This window comes from Desmodus rotundus, chromosome 12, assembly GCF_022682495.2.
Source record: "Desmodus rotundus isolate HL8 chromosome 12, HLdesRot8A.1, whole genome shotgun sequence".
In the NCBI taxonomy this organism is placed as follows: Eukaryota; Metazoa; Chordata; class Mammalia; order Chiroptera; family Phyllostomidae; genus Desmodus; species Desmodus rotundus.
In genome coordinates this window covers 25,135,858-25,160,158 of record NC_071398.1, presented here as the reverse complement: position 1 = coordinate 25,160,158, position 24,301 = coordinate 25,135,858, and the positions used below count along the sequence as shown (strand labels likewise).

General features: G+C 46.8%; 1 protein-coding gene across 1 annotated transcript in view; it reads right to left on the bottom strand.

Annotated features, from left to right (window-relative positions):
• Nucleotides 1-7,256: 7,256 nt before the first annotated feature.
• BCO1 (beta-carotene oxygenase 1) overlaps nt 7,257-24,301 on the bottom strand; it is a 31,558-nt gene continuing 14,513 nt past the window's right edge. The window contains exons 6-11 of the mRNA XM_045191756.3: nt 23,619-23,839; nt 20,797-21,054; nt 13,733-13,838; nt 10,757-10,851; nt 9,640-9,751; nt 7,257-7,861 (exon numbers count right to left, since the gene is read on the bottom strand). Coding sequence (XP_045047691.2) covers nt 7,608-7,861; nt 9,640-9,751; nt 10,757-10,851; nt 13,733-13,838; nt 20,797-21,054; nt 23,619-23,839 — 1,046 coding nt within the window. The 3' untranslated portion in view covers nt 7,257-7,607. The remainder of the gene's footprint in view (nt 7,862-9,639; nt 9,752-10,756; nt 10,852-13,732; nt 13,839-20,796; nt 21,055-23,618; nt 23,840-24,301) is intronic.

The following is a 24,301-nucleotide window of genomic DNA, read 5'->3' as shown; positions in this document are numbered from 1 at the left end:
CATTTTGGACTGCAGACCTCCAGAACTGTTAAGTCTAAATCTGTGCTGTCTTATACCACCACGTTTGTGATAACTCATAGCAGCAATAGGAAACTAATACAGCACTTTTACAGACAAGGACGTAGTAATGAACAAAAGTTACAAGGATCCCTACTATGTGACATCCTATCCTTGGCCACTCCTTCTGTGCCCTTGTTATACAGTATCCCTTTGTCACATCAGTCCGAGGAGATGGTTATTATCGCACACAAGACTGAGTAACTCAGAGACCCTGTTCTTTAACCATCTGAGCGTCTTTTGGTCGTGCCCAGTTAGCCTGGGTTTGTGTGATGACCATTTTGGGTGTGCCATGATCTGCGTGTGTCATCTCTGATGCCATTGGACACCTGGGTGGATGGGACTACTCTGGGTGCCTGGGAAGCTAACCCCTTCCTCTCTCACCACACCAGGAGTAAGTCTTTTCCCAAAGAAAGGAGGAGCCTCCTTTATTCCAGGGTACATGAGTAGCATCCTCTACATGAACTGCCCACAGAATCTTAGCTAAGTCAGATGTGGGACTAAGTGGCAGGCACTTCTAAGGGCTTTAAGAACATTAATTTATTTAATCTTCATGGCAGCCCTATGAAGTGGGTCCTACTGTTACCCCATTTCACAGATGAGGAAAGAGGCACAGAGAGGTTAAATAACTTGGCAAGGGTTATATGACCAGTAAGGGTTAGGAGCCAAGATTCAACCTCTTAACTGCTTTCAAGGCTCATCAATAAAATAAATTTTATTGAGCAACTACTATGAGTCAGATACTCTCCATTTAAGCTTCACAACAACTTTTTGAATGAGAGAAAAGTACTATCTCCATGTTGTAGATGATGAAACTGAGGACAAAAAGGATCAAAACCCAGGCAGGGAGCCTGAAGCCCATTCTCACCTACTGTGCTGTCATTTTTCTAAGCACCCACTGTACCAAGGCCCTAAGATTAAGATTAAGGCAATAAAAGTAAGTGGTTAAGAAATTGGACTCTGTACTAGACTTATTGGGGTGATCACTTTGTAAGGTATATAAATGTCTAATCATTATGTTGTATACCTGAAACTAATATAATATTGTATGTATAAATGAAAAAAATTTTAATTAAAATTTAAAATGTTTTTTAATGAAAAATAAAAATCTCTCCCCCCTCAAAAGAAGTTGGACTTTGGAGTCTCAGGAGCCATCTGTTTGATCTTGGACAAGTGACTTAACTGTTCTGATGCTCGCTTTTCTCTTCCATAAGGTGGGAATGGCACTAGAACCAACCTCAGGATTGTTGCGAGTATTACGTCAGAACCAGCACGTGGCGTGCTTACGCACAGTGTTCGGCACAGTGTGAGTTGTCAATACGCGGCAGCTGTTGTCATGTTATGGTTGTTATTATTAATAAGAAAGTTCAGTTCCTGGCCTTAAATAGAGAAGAATGCACCAACGATGTAGACAGTTACAATGGTAGTTTAAAGAACCCTGAACGAGGGTAAGACTTCTTGTTTGCCCAACCCAAATGTCAGGATGAAGAGGCAATCAGAGGACCCATCCACGCCCTTCACCTGCCCCAAAGACCAGCCCTCCTACCTGCTGGAGCAGAGCAGGGTACATAGGAATATCTGTCACTTTTAGCCCTCCTGGACCACAGTGGATGTACATAAAGAGTGAAAATAGTAGAAAATCTCACCAGGGCAAATGGTTCTGAGTTGAGCATTTATAGGCTGGACTTACCTGGAACTTCACCAAGACCATGTGAGGAAGATGGAGGACGATTTCTAAATCTCCATCGCAGAAGGAGTCATGGCAACCACCACTGACTGAGGATCCCACCTTGGCTTCCCGCTCTGTGAGCCAAGGCCTTGCTGGGACCAGTAGAGAACTGCCCCAGAGTTGTTTCTTGCTGGTTGAAGGAAACATCTTCTAGGCCATGATGGAGAAAAAGGAGCCACATTTTTTTTTCCTGCCTGGAAGAATTATAAGCCCTAAAAGGTGACCTTTATGTTGGGACAACCGGATATCCATGTGCAAAAGAATGAAGTACAGTAGAACCTCTACCTCTTACTGTATACAAAATTAATTCAAAATGGGTCATAGACCTATCTGTAAGTGCTAACACTATGCAATTCATAGAAGAAAATACAGGAATAAATCTTTAGCACTATAGATAGATCAATGGTTTCTTAGATTTGACATGAAAAGCAGAAAAGATAAAAATTAAATAAATTGAACTTCATCAAAATTTAAAAGCCTTTGTACTTCAAAGGGTGCCATTAAGAAAGTGAAAAGACTACCCACAGAATAGGTAAAATTATTGCAAATCATATATTTATAAGGGACGTAAATCCACAATATATAAAGAACTCTTACAACTCAGCAATAAAGAGACAAATACCCCAGGCTAAAAATGGCAAAAGATTTTAGATATTTCCCCAAAGATGATATACAAATGATAGATAAACACACAAGAAGATGCTCAGTATTATTAGTTATTAAGGAAACACAAGTCAGAACCACAGTGAGATACCGCCTCATTGTACCGAGGAGACTGAAAAAAAAACAGCAGACAATAACCAACCGGGGAGGGTATGGACAGATGGAAACTCCCATACATTGCTGGTAAACTGTAAAATGGTGCAGCCACTTTGAAAAAACAATTTGGGGGCTTCTCAGAATGTTAAACATGGAGTTACCATATGACACAATAATTTCACTCCCAGGAATATGCTCAGGAGAAATGAAACATATGTTCACTTTGCACACAAATGAAGGTTCACAGCAGCTCTATTCATGATAGCCCAAAAGAGGAGACAACCCAGATGTCCATCAACTGATGAACGGGTAAACAAAACGTGGTCTGTTCATACAAGGGAATGTTATTTAGCCACAAAAGGAATGAAGTACTAATTCATGCAACAACATAGATGAAATTCGAAAACATGCTGAGTGAAAGAAGCCCGTCACAAAAAATCCCACACATTGTCTGACTCAATGTACATGAAATGTCCAGTACAGGCAAATCCATCTGAAGTGGAGGGTAGAGTTGTGGTTGCTTAGAACTGGGGAGGAGGGGTGAAGAATAGGGGCGACTGCTAATAGATACTGGGTTCCTTTTGGGAAACAATGAGAATATGCTAAAATTAAACAGTGGTAATATTTACACAATTTTGAATATACTAAAACCATTGAATTGTATACATTAAGTGAGTGGATTTTGTAGAATGTGAATTAGATCTCAAAAAGGTATTATTTTAAAAAATGACTGTCTTTGAAGAAGCCATTGGAGATTTCTCTTTAGTTAACGCCAGTTCCATGTTACCTGGGTATAGATAAATTGAGGGATCTGGCTGAAACTTGTCTTTTCTAGGGCCCACTTTTCACCCCACAGTTCAGGTTTTCCAAGCTTACCACGTTGTCCCCTGATTCCAGGTCCAGACACGGCCCCTTTCACTATCCAGATCACCCATTTCACCTGGTTACCTGCTGCCAGCTTTCCCTGGCTCCCAGAACAGCATTTTCTTACTCCCATCCCATTGAGTTGTTTGCTTCCTTGGTGCTGTGTCCTGTACTATGGTCTTCATTCCTTGAGGACAGTTGAGATACTGGTTTTGCTCACTGTTACATGCCCACGTAGTCTTAGTTATCACGGAAGGAAGGAAGGAAGGAAGGAAGGAAATACATGCCTGAAAAAGAATATGTATGGAGTGGAAAGATACAGGGGCAAGAAAGAATAAGGAAATGGAAGAAGGGGAGATTTGAACTAAAGTTATATTACCATGAACCCATTTTTTCTGTTTCCTGACAAATATGGGTTTCTCAGCCCTATAGCCACATTGACCATTTCAGCCTCTCAGATTCTAGAATGGCTTCTCCGTTTCCTATGAATCAAACCAAATCCTTGGCCTTTCAAAACACCCCAAACCTTGGTTTTCTATGTTTGGCTCAGAAATCCTAAGTTGGGAATCTAGCCAAAGAAAATAACAAACCCCTGAATACAGAGCAGCCCAGAGGGGCGAGCTCTAGAACCCCATGCACGGAGCTACTGAACTGGCATTATTTGTAATGGTCAGAAACCGCAGACAACTTCAATTACTGTTGTCCGACAGAGAGTAGTGCAGACCCTGCCATGTCCTGAAGATGAAGTAATATGCACCCATTAGAAAATACAGCAACCTGATAAAATGTGTGTGTCATATGTGAAGTGAAAAAAAGCAGGTTATAAACTGGGGGGTAGGTTATAAAGTGATTGCTAATGTAAAAATATAAAAGAAAAAAATAAAGAAAAAAAAAACTGGGGGAAAAAAATCTCACACCAGAATGGTGTCTTCCTCATTTCTTTTTCTAAATGTATCCAGGTGTTCTACAATGAACATATATGACTTTTATAACCGGGGGTGGGGGGAATACCCCAATTCTCTCACTCCACTGCTTTTTCTTGGGGAATTCACTCTCCACCTGCTTTGTTCCATTAATCCACATTCACCTCCAAATCCTCGTCCAGAGTAGCACCCTAAGCCTACAAGGACCAGCACCTTCCCAGGTGCCCCCTCTGGCCACTCAGGCAGCTCCTGGAGGCACACACTTCCAGGAAGCCTTTCCTGATCACAAGAAGGAGAAAAGGCTGGCTCACCGCAGTGCCTCCACATCTCTCTTTGCTTGCCTTGTCCAAGAAAATCTCCAGCTTCTTGGCTGGTGCTTGACCTCGAGACTGTTTCCTGATGCAGCCCAGCAGCTGCTGCCGTTGGGCGCGTGTGCATCTGCACCTGGCTGCTCAGTCTAAACTCCCAGGAGGAAGCTGGTGTCGAGGCCACAGAGCTCACCATTGTTGGATGATGAGGACAGTGGCGATGGCTTTTCCGGGTGCACGTCCTGATTTGCCATGGGAAAGACTTCTCATTTAAAAACCACTCAAGGAGTCTTAAAACAACTTAGGAAGTGATCAAAGGTGTTTGTATTTAACCTGGACTGGCAACCTTCTTAATGGAGTCAGCCCAATGCTCGGTAATACTGGTTGGGAGGAAATGAACATGAACCAATAATGCTGATGCAGCTCAAATGCACTTAGATTTTTTTGTGAGTTGATTTGTCCAGGTATATAGATGCAGCTTATTGCTAAATGGGAATCAACTTAGGGAAACCCCTGAAGGAAAAAGGTAGTGTGCCAGCAAACATTTGAACGTTTACCGTGGACCTAACCCTTACACTTGTGAAATGCTGTGGCTTTATCAAAGAAGTAAACAAACCTGGAGTGATCTTTCCTGCTGAGCTTTCTGGTCACGTATTCCACCCACATGAAGCATCACAAAGCTCAAGGACAGGATGGACTGTCTTGTGGTGCCTTGAAGAAAGGTGCATGCGTCTTAGCCCCTGTGGCGTTTTGGGCTAATTACCCTGGCCTGTGTATGAAATGAGACGGGATTAAGGACCAAGATATATCAGCTGCCATGGCATTGACCTTTGGTGTTTTTGAGACGGAGAAAAAAGCCTTGGTGTGCCAAGTTTGGTCATCAGCCTGGTATTTCACCTCTCATCTTAAACAAACCACGGACACATTTTTCTTCCCTGCAGAACTGCACCCTTTTTTGTGATTAGGTCTGTGTACTGTTTGGCAATTGGAATTGAGTAGAACGGAGGAGGGGAAGCAGTATTTCATTCCACCCTCTTTTCAAATATTTAAAGTAGAATGAGTGAATGACTGTCAGATTTGTCACAACTCTTTTCCATTCCTGCCACCTGAATGCGGACCTCAATCACACTTTTCTTAGGCCACCACCGTTGGCATTTCCTCCTGATGCGCCCTGTCAAGACTGGAGGTGCTGAGACCTCTGAAGGCAACTGTGAAGAAGAGTGGATGGTCTTCATTCTGCCATCTGTAGAGTTCAGGGTTTTGCTTAATGGACCCTATAAGCCAAAGGTGAAATGGAAATTCTGGGAGGACAGAGAGGTTCTGAGGGGTATGGGGGGAAGAGATAGACCAGAGGTCAGGGGTGGCAGGTGAGAGGAAGCTTTGTGGGCATTTTCTGTGCTGTCATTGGGTCCCGCATGAACTGTCTTCCTCACCTTCCTGTGATATCCTCAGTAAAATGTCCATTTCTTATTGGTACGTTATTGAGTTGGATCTGTTAGTTGAGGGAATTCATTCATTCAACAAATATTTATTGAGAACCTGAACCTGCCTGACAGTGTTCTAGATGCTGAGGATAAAGTAGTGAATAAAACACACCCCCAAACGAAACAAAGTGGATCAGTCTCCAGGGAATTCTGCTGTGTGGAAAAAACCAATCCCCAAAGGTTAATACTGTGTGATTCCATTTATATAACATTTTCGAAATGATAAATTTTAGAAATGGTGGTTGGCCGGGGGTGAGGGATGCGAGGAGACAAGTAGGTGTGGTGATAAAAAAAAAAAAAAAAAACGACACGAGAAATCCTTGTGTAGATGACTGTAGAGGTGGGTACAGGAACTTACGCATGTGTTAAAATTGTCCAGCACTACACACACACACACACACACACACACACACACGAGTACACACAAAACTGGGGACATCCAAATAAGATCTATGGATTGAATCATCTCAATATCCTGGTTATGATATCATACTAAAATGTTACCTTTGAGGGAAACGGTGAAGTTCACAGTGCCTACATTTGAGTAGAAGTGAAGTAGGGCTGCAGGGGAAAAGCCAAAACCACCTGCCCCCTCCGGGGTATTCAGGCACTGTCGTCAGAGATTCCTTCCCATCCTCTACCAGGCACCAGGCACCCCCGAGACTGCAAAGCTGAGACTCGGTTGTCCATGGGGCTCCCAGTATTCACATGGGGCCCTGCTTGGCTTGCTCCTTATATCCTCCATCCTCACCACCATGGTCCTTCCACTGCGGCCCCAAATGCTTGGTTTATCCTGACAGCACATTCATCTTGGAGAACCTTCTTTTCTGTACAGACACGGGCGTGGCTTTGCTGCCCTGCTTCTCAGCATCAGGCAAGACCTCCTCACGCAAGCCCTGGCCTGGGATTCAATCCTGCATTCTAGCCCCTCGGCCAAGGCCGATCAGGTCAGTGTCCAGACCCTTAACCCCCTCCTGTAAAAGGTGCATTCCCACCCCCACCTGTTCCACCTTTGGTTGTACAATGAGCCGAGCCGTCTAGCTTGCTAAAACCATCTAGCTCTGTCACCGTATTTTATTGCCTTAGAAGAACTTCAGAGGAAAGAAGCCATGTAAAAATAAAATAAGGTTGGAACAGACTTTAAAGTTTTTATTATTTTATATCACATCATGCCTTGCATGGAATGACCACAAAGCTGGCCACATACTTTCCTAACAGGGCATGGTTGAGAGAGCCAGAGCTTGCAGGTGCACGTCCACTGGAAAGAACGGAGAGAGGGAAGAGAGCGAAGGGGAGGGAGGAGCAATGATAAATGTCCATCTGTCTCTCCTCTGCCGGTGGCTGCTCATTCTAAGAACGATGAATATGTGACAACATAATTTCTGGTTCATGATCATGGTCTTTACAGGAAAAGGTCTTTCTTGGAAGTGCTAGAGCGGATTAATAATACTTGATCGACTTTCAAACAAGAGTTACACGAGGATCACACCTGTGTGCTGCGGGAGCCCGCCAGTGGGGCTACCACGGGGTGCTCTGAAGCCCTGTCCTGGACTTCCAGGGCAGGGGCCCGCTTCCTCGGGTCCAAGTCTGCGTCTAGGATGAATAACCCATGGAGATCCATGTGCATGTCTACATCAACATATGCACGAGCCAGTTCTGTAAAACTTTTAGCATCCAGAATAAGCAGGAAAGGTGGCTTCTGGGGATCAGAAGAGATGATGGCTGATAAGATAATTCCTTTGGGGAAACAAAAAGAGACACTTTGTAAACGCGCAGCCTTGAACTTCCTCCAGGTGGAAGGATATGTTTCTCAGCTGTCCTCCCTGTCCTCGTTAAACTGTCGGTATCTAATCCAAAGGAAAGGGAAGTGAATTTGATACTCTGTGAGAGCAGAAGAGACAGGCCAGGGAACGAGAAATCAGCAGACCTGCTTCCAGCCCTGGCTGGGCCAGTTGCTCTACCTCTCTGAACCTCAGTCTCTTCTTTTGTAGAGTGGGGATAACGTTCTCTACCCTCTTGGGCTTGCTGAGAGGATCTCTTGCACGGCGAATTATAAAAGCACTTTGTAAATTACCGCATGCACTGAAGACTTAGAAACTCTGATGACAGAGAATCAGTTTTGATGATGCATTTAGGCTAATATACATCACTCGACCAAACTCGGACCGGATGCGAATGATTCACGGCATGCACGTACAGCACGCAGGCAGCCTCAGCTTTCCCCTCGGTAAAATGGAAACACATTCTAAGCACTCACTCTCAAGGAATAGAGTTACACGAAATAATGCACATAAACTTCCAGCCAATATCCGTGCTTCTTCCCAGGGCCTCCTGGGTCTCAGAGTGGCTCAGCATAATTCAAGCCAGATCAGCTTGGACTCACACCCTACCTCTGTAGGCACTGGGCGTGAGACCTTGGGTAAGTTACTTCATTCTTTGAGCCTCTCCTTTGGTGAAATGAACACAATGCTACTCCCTGCCCATGGAGAGAATGCACGGGACACACTCACGCAGCCCAGTGGAAGGCCAGCCTCAGCAGGTGGTGGTACTGACAACCCCCATCCTCAGAAATGACAGTGACACGGGGTCCCCTGCCTCCGCCAAGCCATGAATAATCAGTAGGTAGAAAACCACTCCCTTCTCACCTGAGGGAAGCAGCTGGCAGGCTCAGCAGGGCAGCCCCACCCATGGCTCTTGTTACCCTCCTTAGCACCCTCATGGGTGTAGGCAGGGCATTTCTGGGTCAAAGGCAGAATCAAGGAAGGAAAGGACCATTTGTCATGTGGAAACCCAGAAAAGCGAGGTGGGCCTCGCACACACATTTCTAGTTGCTCCGAAGAAAGGTACATGCTTAGATAATGAAGAACTCTGACCCAGCCATGGAGATGAATTTTAAAACCAAGACTCTACACTCCGGGAAAGGGTAGTGTTGCTCCGGGGAAAGGAAGTGGGCTTCTGTGGGAGTGAAGGCAGTAAGGAAATAAACAATTTCATCCCCTTCGAGGGAGATCTGACCTTTGCTGCTAGGTGGTGACTTCTACCTGGGGCCAGCCAGATAACCTGTCCTCACCAAGTGACTTAGATGGGAACTTTAAGCCACACAGTGGTCAGCTTGACCTCCAGAGGGGCTGAAGAGTAAAGGTCAACCACGCTACAAGCCCTGACACAGGCTGTGACGTGAAGGCTGAGGGGAGTTTCCAGGGCTGGCCATACTCCACGGGTAGTGTTGGGAGAAGGGAGTATCCATGACTTCCCTGGGCAGAGGCAGGGTGGGTGGCGGGGTGTGTGTGGTGACAGCTGGAAGCTCCAGCAAACTTGCAGGTAATGTCCGGGGTATGTGTGATCTTGGGGACTCCTTAACCCTGTAGCTTTGATTCATACAGACCTGGGTTTCAAAGTATGACTCCACCAGCTGTGGGATGTGGGTGGGGCCACTGTCCCCCAGTGAGGTCTCTGTGTGAGAATGAGATCACGAGCCAAGTGCAGTGGGCGGGCTCCCCTTCCCAGAGGCTTACCATCATCCTCGTCTTTGGCGCCTGGCGTGGGCACAAACAGGGGTTCTGCCGGCCAGCAGTGCGCCTCTTCCCATTTTAGGAACGACTTTGTGAGAATGTCATATTTGATCACCTGTACATCCAAAGAGGAGAAACATGGGGAAGATTTGTTGGAAAGCATGCTTATTTCCTGCGAGTAGGAAGGCATCGGGGCCCACAGAGAAAGGGGATTAAGCCCCTCAAGTGAAGACTCCACAATGGCACTCCCTCTGGTGCGGATAGCAACAGAATGAAAGCAGCCAGCTTCCTCCTCCGACTTGGAGCGAAGGTCCTCCTGCCACCTCATGGCTTACACTACGCATTGAATTCTTTTCAAAACAAAAATCCTGAACTTATCTAGTATTTGGCCCTACAGTGCAACTTGTTGATAGTTAAATAAACTAATATATTCAATGCAGACATTTAAAGTATAATACAATTCCTTCATTGTTTTAAAAGTATAGGTCACTGGACTTCACTTAATCACCAAGAGGTCTGTTCAGCCTTAGGGTGTGGGAGTGACTTGCGGTGTGTGAATGTGTGTGCGGAAAACTTAATTTTCTTACTTTGTACTTTTTGCACCACACATTAAAAAACAAGACTTTCTATTTCATTCTTAAAAATTAAAATATTAAGGGAAAGTAGTGTCTGTACAGCATTTAGCCTAGTTCCTGGGGTATAGCAAGTGTTCCACAAAGAGTGGTTTAAAAAATAGAATAAATCTTTCAAGTTTCAGCTGTCCCCTCCCTGCTGGAGAGGGTGAGGCCGGGATTGGGATCCCCCTGCACACCTCCTTATCCTCCTTGCCTACCGCCTTGGAGCTTAAAAAACATGTGTGGAATAAGGAACTCAGTCAAACTCTAGCCACAACCACCTCCCTGAGCTTCAGCGCATTAGGTGCAGCTCTCTCTCTCGGATCATTGTTTCAAATGTATTTTGTCCCAAATTGACCTACTCTCTAACCAACCCCCCCTCTCCCGTCCCCCAGGGAACCTCCCTCTTGCCCTCCCTTTTCTAATCAAGGTCACCCAGTCGGAGAATCTGAGAAGTCAGCTTTGTAGACAGGACTGTTGTAGGCCATGCACCTAGGGACCAGTACCTTGTTTGGAATGGGACTCCTCTGAATTTCAGCAGCAAAGACATATCGATATCGCCTCCCATTGTGAGTGTAATTGATCTGAGGCAGTTCTAAGCCTAGAGAGAATGACATGGCTGATGAAGCCTTCATCACCAGGGCTGGGGGCATCCACCCTTTGTGCCTGGCTGGGCACCCTTTCTACAAACACTACTCCCAGGCCAGGACCCTTGAACTTGATTCAGGCCCTGGACTGGATCAGGGTAGTGATAGGGCAAGGGGAAGGAACCTCTGACAATTATCCTGGCTCTATTAGAAGGTTCAGGAGCAAGGTTTTTAAGTATATAAAAATCTTTAATTATCCAAGATAGAAATCAAAAACAATTGCATGATTAAAATCAGAGGCTATTGCAATTTTTAAAAGCTCATTTTAAAAAAAGTCTCGTGTGCACACACGTGTGTGTGGGAGTGAAGAGAAACTTCTTACTCTGTGGAAAGGAGTGTCAATGGGAAATAGTTAAATAAGTCTGGTGAATTCTTATAATAACACTATGTTAAAATAATATTTACAAAGGATTTTAATAATATGGGAAAATATCCTTATCATAAGATTAACTATAAAAGGATGACTATAGAATTATCTCCATTGTGTTAAAAATGAAGAGAAAAAGCTTAGAAGCATTGCTGGGGTGATAACTTCTCTATATTTAATGGTTTATATTTTGTATTATACATCCTAAGTTTTTCATTGTGTGAAATTTTCATTATACTTATTGCTTTTGTAATCCAAAAAACCTTAAAATTTTGTCCATGTAAATGCATATATACTCATGTATTCCTGTTGTGTCAAATTAAATTTCTAAGTCTGAGTACCAAAATGAAAGTCCCCCTCTTGTGAACTATGCCAGGTAGAAGGAGCCGAGTGCTGGTGAAAATATAATGTCCAAGAAAACAGGAAGCAGGGATGGACACATCTGCCACATCAAGGCCTCCTGAGAAGGGCCCAACGCATACATGGTTATCGGGCTCAGCGAGGAGTGGAGGGGAGTGGATTATTGAGATGGGAAGATGTGTAATCTCACGGGTAAGTAATCATGAACTTCCAAGAGCCAGGTCAGGATGAACAAGAGGAGGAGAGACCACCCACATACTTAAATCAGAAACAGATGCCCACGGTCGGCCCTTACATAGGCCTGAGGCTTCCTATGATGCTCCTGGGCCCCTCAAACCTGGTCCGAAACCCCCTGCCCCCACACTGGAAATGGCCAACCACAGGCACTTGATTTATAAAGTGTGACTCATCCCAGCAAATTCTGCACGACTATTAAACCATGTTCTTAAAGAATCTTCAGATGTGGGAAAGTTCTCAGACTACATTCATTGGGTGGAAGAAGCCATTTCAGAACATTCTATGTGGTATGGAACAGATTCGTCAAAGTATAAATGCAGAGGTTGAGGGGTTTTGCGCCAGAGAAACCTGGGCGCAGGTCCTGGCTTTGCTGCCTGTCTTTAGCCAAGTCACCATATTATTCTCAGCTTTCCTGTCCTCGGTTCTAAAAGAAGAATAACATGTGCCAACGCCTGCCTGTTAGAGTTGTTCTAATAATAATGGCTCCCTTTGGTGGGACTCTCACTGTGGGCCAGGCCCTGAGCTCAGCCCCTCCTGTGGGAACCCACCTAATGCGAATGATAACAGGGTGACTGTGCCGAGGTCAGAGGAGAGGATGTCTGAGCAGCTCTCAGCAGAGGGCCTAGCATGTGCCAAGCAATCCATGCACAATAGAAAAGACCAGATGGATATTTCCAAAGGTTGTCCTGGGTAGAAGGACCATGAGGGATTTATCTATTGCTATACTTTTCAGTATTGCCCAAGATTGCTACAATAAACAGGAATTCTCTTCTCAGAAACAAGAAGACTATAATGTTTTAAGCCTCCATCTGTCCACACTGCGTGGCGTGGCAGGTCAGAGGAAATGGAAGTTGATGCCTTAAGAATTAGAAACAAGATCTGTATTTGCACTTTAAAACTCCAAGAGTCTGGGTGCCACACAGAATTGGTTATTGGATCCATGGGATGCTGTTTACGGAAATTGTCCTAGTGGGCAAATCTGAGGTCATCCTAGGAGAGTCCCCAGGATGGCACCCTTCCAGACGCCTGAACCTGGCATGGGGCAGCCAGCGTGGGGAGCAGGCTTTGAGTTTAGAGCCACGCCCTGCCACTCTCTGAGTATCCTGGGCAAGCCGGTTCACTGTGAATTGAAGTGTTGAACTCAGGCCTGGCTAAGCTGGACTTTTGTACATGTTGGTGATAACACTGAGCACAAAAACATGGTCCCTGTCCCACGGGCTTACTATATTCTAGGGCCGTGGTTCTCAGTCAGGGCGATGGTGCCCCCCACGGGACACTCGATATGTGTGGGCATGTTTCTGGTTGTTCCAGTCCAGGGTGGGGGTGCTATTGGCATCTGGTAGGTTGAGTCTCAGGATGCTGCTCAACACCCTACAATGCCCAGACGCCCCCACCACAGAGAATGACCAGCCCCAGGTATCAGTAGTGCCAGGCTGAGAAGCCCTGCTCTAGTAGGTGTGACTTCTAGTCAAGGGGGTTTACATTGTGTGTGTGGCTCAAACTCTCTGAGGCCCGGTTACCTCCTCTGTGAAATGGGACTGCTAGCACCTACTATGCAGGGAATTGTGAATGTGTAGAGGTGGACATCCCGACATGCTGTGTCCATAAGTCGGCATCATAGCATTTGTAGAACACAGCCGTCTAAGTCCCCGGGGCCGATGGCCATCCCAGGGTGTTCCTGGGAGGTGTTTGAAGATGTACGAGGCACAACTATCTCCAAATGCTTTTCACTGGGGTGTCCCAGAGAGCCTCCTCTTTGCCCCCTGTCTGCATAGCATCTCTGAATCAGAAGGAGGTACTATGTGAAGAGGCCTGGGGGTCTTCATGAAATCCCGCCCTTCCCTAAGCACAGGGATGGAGGGTATATTTACCTTCACACAGCAACTCCGGCTGGCAGTAGACTTGGTCATCCTTTTCCTTCAGGGCTCTTGCTGTTGTACATGCCAGTTTGATTACATTTGAGCCTACTTCTGCATTCTGAATCAGTTTTCCAAAAAAATAAAAACTTGTTATCCAGAGAAAACATTTCCTTCACTGTATACATTTTTTTAAAAATGCTTTTGCGTATGTCATCTTGCTGTGGCCTCACATTACTCACAGGAAGCAGCTGCTGTATTATTGGCATTATCAGTTAAAAATGAGGAGTGGTGATATGAAGTGGTTCCCCCAAGGTTGCATAGCTGGTAGGTGGTAGCACAGGGGCCCCTCAAACCACGGGGGCCCCTCAAACCACGGCTGTTTTTTTCTACTCTGGGCTACCTTATCCCTCACAGGTGAAATTAATGTACTTTTTAAATACTGGATGATTCACCTGTAAAAGGCTGCATCAGTCATTAAAAGAATGTTTATAAAGAGTTCATAATAACATGGGAAATGCTCATGATAAAATGCTGAGTGAAAAAGCAGCAGAGTAAGTTGTATATGCAGTCTGAGCTCAGCCAGCTAAAAAACTTACATTGGAAAGAGCTTGGGAAAAATAGAGCAAATAGTAACCATATAGTGGGCAGTGGCATTATGGGGACTTTAATTTCTTTTTCTATTCTTATCTGTATCTTCAGTATTTTCTCCTATGAAAATGTATCACTGCTGAAAAGAAAATAAATATGCAATAAAGTTTACTTGGGAGAAATATACCTATCAAGGACATTCCTTGGCCTCAAGTTACAACCAGACTCTGCTCTGTTCAGTACCTTACGGCCATTATTGTAACCCAGGAGAGGGATTTGACACAATTGATTAAATATTTATCGAGTATCTAGTACTCCCTGTTTCTCCACATACTAGTTATGGGACCTTGAGTAAGTTTCTTAGCATCTCTGAAGTTCAATGTTTTCATCTGTATAATGAGGTACAGTGTATGCATTGTATAAATGGTATGCGTGTCTCTGAATTATTGTTCAGATGGCATAAAATAATCCATGCAAATGATTTAAAGAGGGCCCGGTTAGCAGAAAGTGCTAGATAAATGCTAGCTGCTGTTGATGGTACCACTATTGTATCACCACTGTTACTCTTTCTACTACCACATCGCCGCCACCCCTGGGGGTGGGTTGAAGGTAGACACTGGAAGAGAACTCAAAACAAGACCACAAGTCCCTGACTTCACAGAGTTTACGGAGGAGAATATTGTTATGGCTGACTTCTTATTCAAACTTTTCTCTACTTTTCAGAGTTTCCAAAATGGGCTTTTATAATTAAAACAAACTTATTTGAACAATAGCTGCTTTTTGCTGGGAAGGGAGAAAATTTATTGCATCCTACCTATTGAACTGCAGGGGCCCCTCAAGACTTTTTTAGTTCAATCTCTCAATTTATAGAAGATGAAACTGAGGCCCAGAGAAGGAAAGTGGCTTGTCCAAGGTCACACAGAGAGAAGCAGAGTCTGGGCCCAGACCTCCACGTGGCAATTCTTCTACTCAGAAGTGAGAGCACTGAAGGCAGAGGACAAAGCAGGTGCAAAGGCCCAGAGGCTGGCCTGCTCCCATCCTGCAGGTCTCAACTCGAACGTCCCCTTCCCTAACAACTCAATACACAGTGTCTGTGAGGAATTTGTCCCAGGCGGTAATTATTTCCCTTATGGAGCTGCTTCCTTCCTTTATGCTGTCTTTCCCTAAGAGTGCAGGGACCAGATTTTATTCACTGCACGGCACACAGCTCCCAGGGAGTAATTGCTGAACAAATGAGTAAATGTGTGACTCAGTAAGCTTTTCCTTGATCTGTCAAGGGGCAAAATGTGTGCTTTGCAGAGCAGTTATAAGAATTAAATGCAATGAAGTGCATTAAAAAGTCACCTAGTGCCCAGCACATGTGTTTTCTTATAAACAAAAGCACTGGATGCCTCCACCTGCGCAGCACCACAGATTGGTGGGAGGCCCCTTGGGCTGACTTGCTAGTCACATGACAGCAAGAGGCCTCTTGTGCACGTCCTGGGCTGGATTCTTAGGGAGTCAGTCGATCTGCAGCCTGAAACTGGTCAGACCGGTTGAGGGATAAACTGAATTTTTCCACACACAACAGTAATGAACATGACTCTGCTGCTCTCCGTAGCCATCATACTCAGCTTTGGGAAGAGACTGCTTTCCAGCCAGAATTCAATAACACTCTATGGGCTTATTTTGAAATCCCGAAACTCAAGGGGAGAAGAGGTAATCTCAGTAATTCCCTGAAACACTCACTGGCTTTGGAGTTCAATAGCCCTGGGTGTGAAATCTGACTCGACAGCTATCTCTGTAAACTTGCTCAGCCCCGCTGAGCCCACTTCCTTGTTTGTAAATTAGGGGGCAATTGGTAACTTTTGCATGGGTGGTAAGTATAAGCGAGCTTCCTTTGACCTGTGTTTGAGGATAATGGTTAGGATTAAGTTAATAACAGTTATGAAAACACCTGATCCAGGGCCAGACCCATCATAATTAGCAACCTGAAGCCAGGCAGACATGCATTCAAATCCCAACTCACATCCCACTGATAATTCTGCAATGGTGGGTAAGCGATGTTTTCTCTCATCTGTATCCCTGGGATGATAAATCACTCAGAGGACTGTCATGGAGACTAGGTGAGAAACACGCAAAACACGTAACCACCCCTAAAACTGCAGGACCCAGGATGAGAGTGAGCCCCACCAACCCTTGGTCTGAATACACCACACTGCCAGGTAAAAGGCCGTTTTCTCCCCTACCTCGGCACGCAGACCTTCACAATGTGGAGTGGCGCTAATACGGCGACCACCAGCCACGTGTGGCTATTTAAACTTCATTTTTAATTAAAATTAAGGAAAATTTAAAATTCCGTTTCTCAGCTGCAAAGGCTGCATTTCAATTGCACGTGTGGCTAGCGGCTGCTGTATCGGGTGGAGGGATAGATAATGTTCCCTCACTGCATCGGGTTCTGTTGCAGAAGGCTGATCTGGAAGGACAAGTATGAATTTAGAGCTCTAGGACCCCTTGGTGTCCGGACCTGGACTAGGGTAGCAGAGCGAGGGCCAGCCTCTCGGCTGAGCTCTCTGTCCCTACTCCTTCTCTTCCCACGGCATGGATGGCCCAGCCAGCACACCCAAGCCAACAGCCAGCTCTGGCCTCCTCGTGGGCCCTGAGGAGGACAGAAGCAGGTGCTGCAAGCAGGCGTGGGCTGTTTGGGCAGGAAATTCTGGGATCCCAGGTAGTCATTTCATGGTTGGGGTGGGGGAGGGTGTCCCTCTGGGTGGGCCTGACCCTGTAGCCCTTTGAACCCCTCAGCCTGGTGAGAAGGGACACTGCTGGAGAAAGGCCAGATCAGGGCCCCCAAAGTGCCAGAGCAGAGACCCCTCAAGCTGGGGTCTAAAGCAGAAAAGGCATCTTAACACTGGGCCTGGCATACGGATAGCTCTCATGGTGGCTGCTCTTATGAGATTGGGTCATTTTTGCATAGGAGAAAAGACAAAAACCAAATCTACTGAGCTGGGAGTTCAAGTCGCTGCTTCTAAGTCCAAGACGCTTACCCTCCCCCCACCCCCTGCCCATGATGGCCCCTTACGTACGGATGGCCGTCAGGAGGGAAGTCAGTGCTTATGAACCCACCTGCAGGGCAAGGGCAGGGTACTGGCAGGGACGACCTGCACACGCCCACAGCCCTCCAGGCCCAGATCTGCCGCCAACAACGCCCGTGCCACCCTATGGTAAACAGGCTGAGGGTGCCAAGAGGCCCCTCCTTCCTTTGACCCCAGCTAGCCTGGACAGCAGAGAATCTGGGGCAGCTGGGAGGCCCCAGACTTTTGAATAGACTCCCCCATTGCCCATTCTACACGGAAAACACTTTCTACTTGGGAAGTGTTCCAAATGCTGAAGACCTTGTGCCCTTTTGGAGACCTTGCTTCATGTTTTTCATTCATCATTCATTTATTTAAAATACTTAAGAACTTAATGAGAACCCATGGAGCGCCAGACAATGTGATGAGTGCAGGGGATAAACTGCTGACGAGACAGAGTCGGGGCCCTCTCAGAACTTCATTCAACGGGAAGAGGTGACGGAGCAAGCTCATTATACTTGAGACAAATGTTGGGGAAAGAGCTGCAGGTGCCACTAGGGTGCATGAACTCATCTGAGGAGAGTAAAGACCCTGATACGTTCAGGAGGACCAGGAATTTGCTTCCTGCCTGTAAATTAGAATCCCCTGGGGGCCCTGAGACCATGCCCACACCTGGACCCCAACCCTGGGGGTTCTGCCTTCACCGTTGTGGGCTGAGTCCCAGCAGGAGCCCCCAGGTAAGTCTGACCTGCAGCCAGGACTGGAGTGGAGGTCTGATGGGAAGAGAATAGGGTTGCAGGCAGAGGGACAGGGATAGGGATATGCAAATGCCCCAGACTGAAGGGCATTTGACAAAGAGTGGCATCTCCTGTGGTTCTTCTCTCATAAGCCTTTGGATAGAAAGAAATTAGAGCTGCTGATCTGGGCACATAGGCCATGTCCTCCTGCTTGACTTTCTGATTTCCATATGCAGGTGGGGCAACTTGAAAGTGAAGCGAGAAGACATTTTTAAGGGACAATAAATAGCAATTAGAAAGCGTGGCCAGAGCTGCCCTTCCCAGGGCTCACTCTTCTTTGCTAGTTTCAAAGCAGCAGATGGCTCACACGGCGCCTTTTAAAAATATACATGCTAAACTTCTTAGCTTGGTTCCAAGGAAGCAAATCAGTTTCAAGCGTGATAAAAGGTTATAAAAGCCCGTGGTGTGTGGGCAGCAGGAGGGAGTCTTTCCTCTCTATGTATCATCCCTGGGCTGAGAGCGACTTGAGGTGGGGGCTGGGCCTTGGGATTTTGCCGCCAGTGTACTCTGTGACACACCCACTGCTTCCTGGAACCAGGGGAGGTGGTCTGAGGCCCTGCACTGAGGCACTACCCAGAGCGAGGGCCACGGAGGGCAGTGGTTCATGTGATGATTATGTGCGACAGGGGCCGTTCATTCAATAGCCCTGAATCACCTGGGGAGAAAGTTAATTCCTTTTTTTCTTCCAAGCTTTCTGACAGAGTCAAGGGGCAAGTCTCAGCTAGGTGACACTGTGTCTTTAACAGCTAATACATTTTAGAACTTTCTTATTAACAAAAAGATTAAGCCTTGGCAAGCAAAAGTATCTGGCTAGACCTTATGACCTTTGCTTTATTTCCATTTTTTTAACGCTCATGCTTGCCTTTTATTTGCAGCAAGAAAGGCTGGCTGTCCACTGGGTAGTGAGAGGTTTCCTTTCAACAATGAGTTGAGTTAAACAAAATGTGACTTTGTAAGTGTTAAGTAGAAGAGATGGGAAATATGGTAAAAATCATGACAGAGAAACACAGGTGACTTCGGATGGGGAGATGCTGGAGAGACAGGGACAACAAACAGACCTGGTGTTTAAAGGCAGGCCCACTCACTGGCTGGGAGGTGCCCGAACCCCAGCACTGAGAAGCCCAGCAGTGAGGGTGGGAGAAGGCTCCCTGGGCACTGTGGGATGCCTCCTAGTTCCCAGGCTGGCAGAGCCCCCTAGTCTCCAGGAGTTCGGGCCACTGGGGAGAACAGCAGTTATACCTCTTAAAGCTACAAGGATGGGTTTAGAGACAGGCTGGTGCAGATAACAATCTCGGCTCTGCAGTTCTGGGCTTCATGACCTTGGGCACATTCTTTAACCCCCCTGAGTCTCAGTTTCTTCATCTGTGAAATGAGTCTAATATAAGAACCTCTCCCACAAGTTGTTTGCATTGTTAAGTGAAGTAAGGAAAATAAAACGCTTAGCAAAGTACCTGGCACATGGAGTGCATTTAGTAAATATGAGCCATCAAAATTGAATTGAATTAAATTTGGTTTCATTTAAATTAATTAAGTCATGAAGTCAGTGAGTTCTGGAGCCAGAAGCCTCTGTAGCCTCCAAAACCAAGCCCAGAGCCTTGGCAGCGTCACCCTAATTGAGGATAACATCTGACCTAGTGGTCATTTTTAATGCAAGAACAGGACTATTCAACAGCAAGGCATTGGGTAAGCAAATGGTGCTGACTCCCTGCCACGGGCCGTCAGGAAAATATTGTATCAAAATGATGTTGTAGAAGAACATGTAATGTATTGGAAAGATGTTTGGGTATACTGATAGGTGAAAAAAAAGCAGTACACACAAGAGTATGCACACATTCAGCCATGGGAAGGAATGAAGTACTGATTCACACTGCAGCACAGCTGAACCTTGAACACGTGATGCTGAGTGAAAGAAGCCAGGCACCAACAGCCACACGTCCGTTTGCATGAGATGCCCAGAGACGGCAAATCCTCAGAGACAAAGCGGAGTGATGGTTGCCTAGGACTGGGGGCGGAGGGTGAGGGTTGAAAGGTGTGAGATTTCTTTTGGGGGTAATGATAATGTTTTAAAATTGGTTGTGGAGAGAGAGTTGTACACGTTTGTGAATATACTAAAAGCCATTGAATTATACAGCTTAAATGAGTGAAAATGGGTGAATTATATAGCATGTGAATTATATCTCAATAAAACAGTTAAAAATTATGTATAGTGTGATCTGGAAAAGCAAATCACATTGTATGTAATTTTAACCACTTTATTAAATATATATCAATATGTATATATAACATACATATACTGTATACACATATCGATTATGTGCATGTTTATATATCAATGTGTCTGTCTCTCTATCTTGCTAGCTAGTTATCTATGAAGAGAGAGAGAGAGACTTAGAGGACAATACAAATATATCTATGACGGGTTTATGGGGGATTTCTTTCCTTTCTACTTAATCTATATTTTCTGCAGTTTCTACTATGACTATCTACTACTTTGGGGGAAATAATGAAAATGTTTTCTGTCTTTCTTTAAGAACAGCTCATTTTGGATTTCAAAGTCAATCAGATCAGGACCACAGCCATTTTCTACCCAGGCTCAGGTGTCCCCAGGAATAAAATGGGCTTTCCTTCAAGCCATTACCTTGTCCACGCAGAGAGGCACAGCGAACCTCTTGAGGGAGGGGACAGAGATGGCCCTGAAAGTCTCTTTGGAGTTCTGCTTTAAGTGCGCCAAGTAGAAATACTGGTAGAGGCTGCTGTCCTCATAGGCAATGACATCGAACAGGAGGCAGCCGTCCTCCTCGTAGGCATTGACGTGATGAAAGACCACCATAGAGTCCGTGTAAAACTTGGTGGACACGGGCTTCCCAGTCCTTCGGTCGACGATGTGAATGTAAGTCTGAAAGAAGACGCGCATCCAGCGGTCAGCGTCCCCCTGCTGGCCCAGCGCTGTGGCATCAGGTGCGGGACAAGGCCCAGCCCTGCCATGCACTGGCTCATGGCCCTGCAGCATCCCCTCCCCGTTCCAACCCCTGCGCCAACCTCCAGAGTGCCAGACGCACAGAGGGACTGAGTGGGGGCTGTCAGTTGCCGTGTGTCTGTGTTCATCTCTTTCTGATGGAGAGGAAGGAAGTTTGGGGGACAGGGCTGCTGCGTCACCAGGAGCGCAGTGTTTGGGGGAGGCCCCAGAGGGTGCACTGTTTCCCCTCCTTCCCCCAGCTATGATTCCGGGTGGGCAGCAACATGCCAGCTCCCCGGAAATGGCCAAGCTGGAGATAACTGGCCAGGTGCCAAAACTCTAGGCCACCCCAGGCTCCAACCAGAGCCTGACCAGAGTGTGTGCACAGCCAGAGCCCCTAAACTCAAAGACCACACCTGCCCTTCTGGGTCCCCCTCTCTGACCTCCAGTGCAGAGCCTGCTACAGGGGTGCGGTTGTCACAGCAACACCCCTGCCCTGGAGGGCTGAGTGACCTGGTTCTACTTAAGGAGCCCACATGGGTATCAGCTCCTGAGGCTGCTGCGCACACTCTGGGTGTCATGCGGCGGTATCACTCTGGGTGGTAATTAGCCGTATCTGTAGCCCCAGTTGCCTAATCCAAAGGGAGGGAGTTGTTTCAATCTGTTGGCAGCTCTGGCCCAACCACCCTCCTCCCTGCTTGTTTGCTTCTTTCTCACCTTACCCGGAATCAAGTTTGAATATTAAGCAGGGTGCAGAGGAGGAGAGCTCTGATAGCATGGTGGTGGGAGTCATTATTGGAGGTGAGCACAGGGGTAGTTATTTTAGGCCTTTTCTTCCCCAGGATTCCAATCCCTGGGTCAGCCACAGGGGCTTGCAGAAAGTTCTCTCTGAAATGCATTCCAAAGCCCTTCCCAGGGCTCTCTGCCCTGCCCTCCAGGACCAGGGGATAACCCAGGAACCTCAGATTGGAGGCCCAGAGGGCCTGGGAGCTCCTGCCAGTGGGATACTCCTCAGCGTGTGTGGGGAATTCATCTGTGGAGCAAACCCAACTTCCGCTGACTTCCCTGCTGCTCTCTTGCCCCCACTCATTCATTCTACAAATATTTGTAGAGGGCCTATGACACGACACGTCAGACACTTTTTTAGGAACTAGAGAGACAAAATAAAGCCAAGCCTCTGCTTTCCTGGAGCTTATATTCCAGAGGGGGCGAGTCCAACAGCCAAAGATCAAATATATAATATGTCAAGGATGATGAGTACTACTGAGGAGAATGAAGCAGGACAGGATGGAGGAAGCCGGGGTAAGGGTCTGTAATAGATGGGTTCATCAAGGAAGGCCTCAGGGTCAGGGGACTTGAGCTGAGACCTAGAGTAATTGAGGTAGGAAGCCATGTGGGGAAGGACATTCCAGGGGACAGAATGTGCAAAGGCCCTGAGGCAGGAGTGTATAGGGCTAGTCTGAGGAGATACAGGAGGTGGTGGAGTGAACAGGGAGCCAGTGGTTGGGATGAGGGCGTGTGGGGTTTACAGGCTAATGAGTGAGGCCTTTGGATCTTATTCCAAGGAAGATGGGAAATAACTGGAAGGTCTTAGCAGAGGAGGAGCCCCACCTAACTGCTTTGTTCCCTCAAACACTTCACTCTCCTCCCTGAGAAGAGAGGATAGGCCTTAAAGAGGTGGCGGGACACAAATTTGTATATGCATATAAAGAAGTATGTGTGATGCATAGAAAGAGGAGCAGAAGGATGTCAAATGGGTAGTGGTAGCTCTCTCTGGAGAGGGCAGTCGATGAGAAGGAGGGAGGAGAGAGGAGAGAGGATGGGATGTGGGAAGGGGACTTGATATGTCGCTTTCTATACTTCCACACACACACGTACATACGCACATATATCTACACACACACAAACATGTGCATGTGAAGACATAGATCCAGACATCGTATGTACATGGACACACATGGACACACACATACATACCCTGCACACCCAGGTGCACCTACACTGAAGACTTTTCTGTTGTACCAGCTGGCAGAACACTCTATCATCACGTCTGAATAATCTCTGGCCCCATCCCTGATGTGACACAGTGGCTTCGGGGACACTAAAAGGCCTTGTCAATGGACAGTGGAGGCTGGGGGAGCCCAGATATTGGTTAGGACTGAGGCGAGTGGGGACTGCCTTGGTTGGTGAGGCTACCTTGTCCAAGGTCACACACCCTTTCAGGACAGTCTTCTCCACTGACTTACTGGTGGGGGGCGTAAAGGCCCGGCACCCTTGCCCTAACTTGGCACCACTCTGAAGGGCCATCCCAACTTCAGAGCCCTCTGGAAGGTTGGCTGACACCTCTGGGGAAACTGTATGGTAGCTTACATCCTCCTTTCCTAAGAAACCTCCTCCAGGCTGACCTCCATCTCAGCATCCGCTCCCCAGGACACCTTGCTCTGGCTGTCCGGTGTCGTGGTTCCTCAGGCCCAGCAGGGCTGGAGGCCCCAGCCAGGGCTTACCTTGTCCTCCTTGTGGAAAGTTAGGCAAGAAGCCCAGTTCACTCCCCGGATGTATGCAGTTGCCAGCTTGAGAATATCCAACTTGAAGGGCTGCTCAAGAAAAACGATGTAGTTCTCGGTGATCCCAAAGCTATGGTAGTAGCTCGGGTTGAGAAGGGAGCGAGAGTGGATGGAGCAGAGCACCTCCGTGCGCTTCAAGGGGCTCTTCCCCTTGGTCCTGTCTAGAGAAAGGCAAGCCTGAGGCACAGCGCAGGGCCTGGCTGCCCCAGGCTGACCATACCATCACCTGCAGCTGAGCCTCTCAAACTGACCTGGTCACTAAAAAGAACCTTTGAATAAGAGCTGACACATAAGGTAGACAGAGTTGCTGCCTAGCTGATGCAGGGGCAGAGGCTCAGAGCCCTCCCTGCTCAGGCCCACCCTTCTCTGAGACCCGGTTCTGCAGTCTGAGAACACTGAACCCCACAGTCAGGCCTCTGGGCCTGGGGGCCACAACCACAGCCTGGGGGCCAACTCAGCCTCCAACTGCTTTTGGATAAGGTTGTATTTGAAACACAGCCAAGCTCCCGCCTTTATGCAGGGTCCACAGCTGCTTTTGCTTTTGAGCTACAAAAGCCCTGTTGAGTAGTTAAAACAGAGACTACATGTCTGCGAAGCCTCAAATATTGACTCTCAGATCGTTT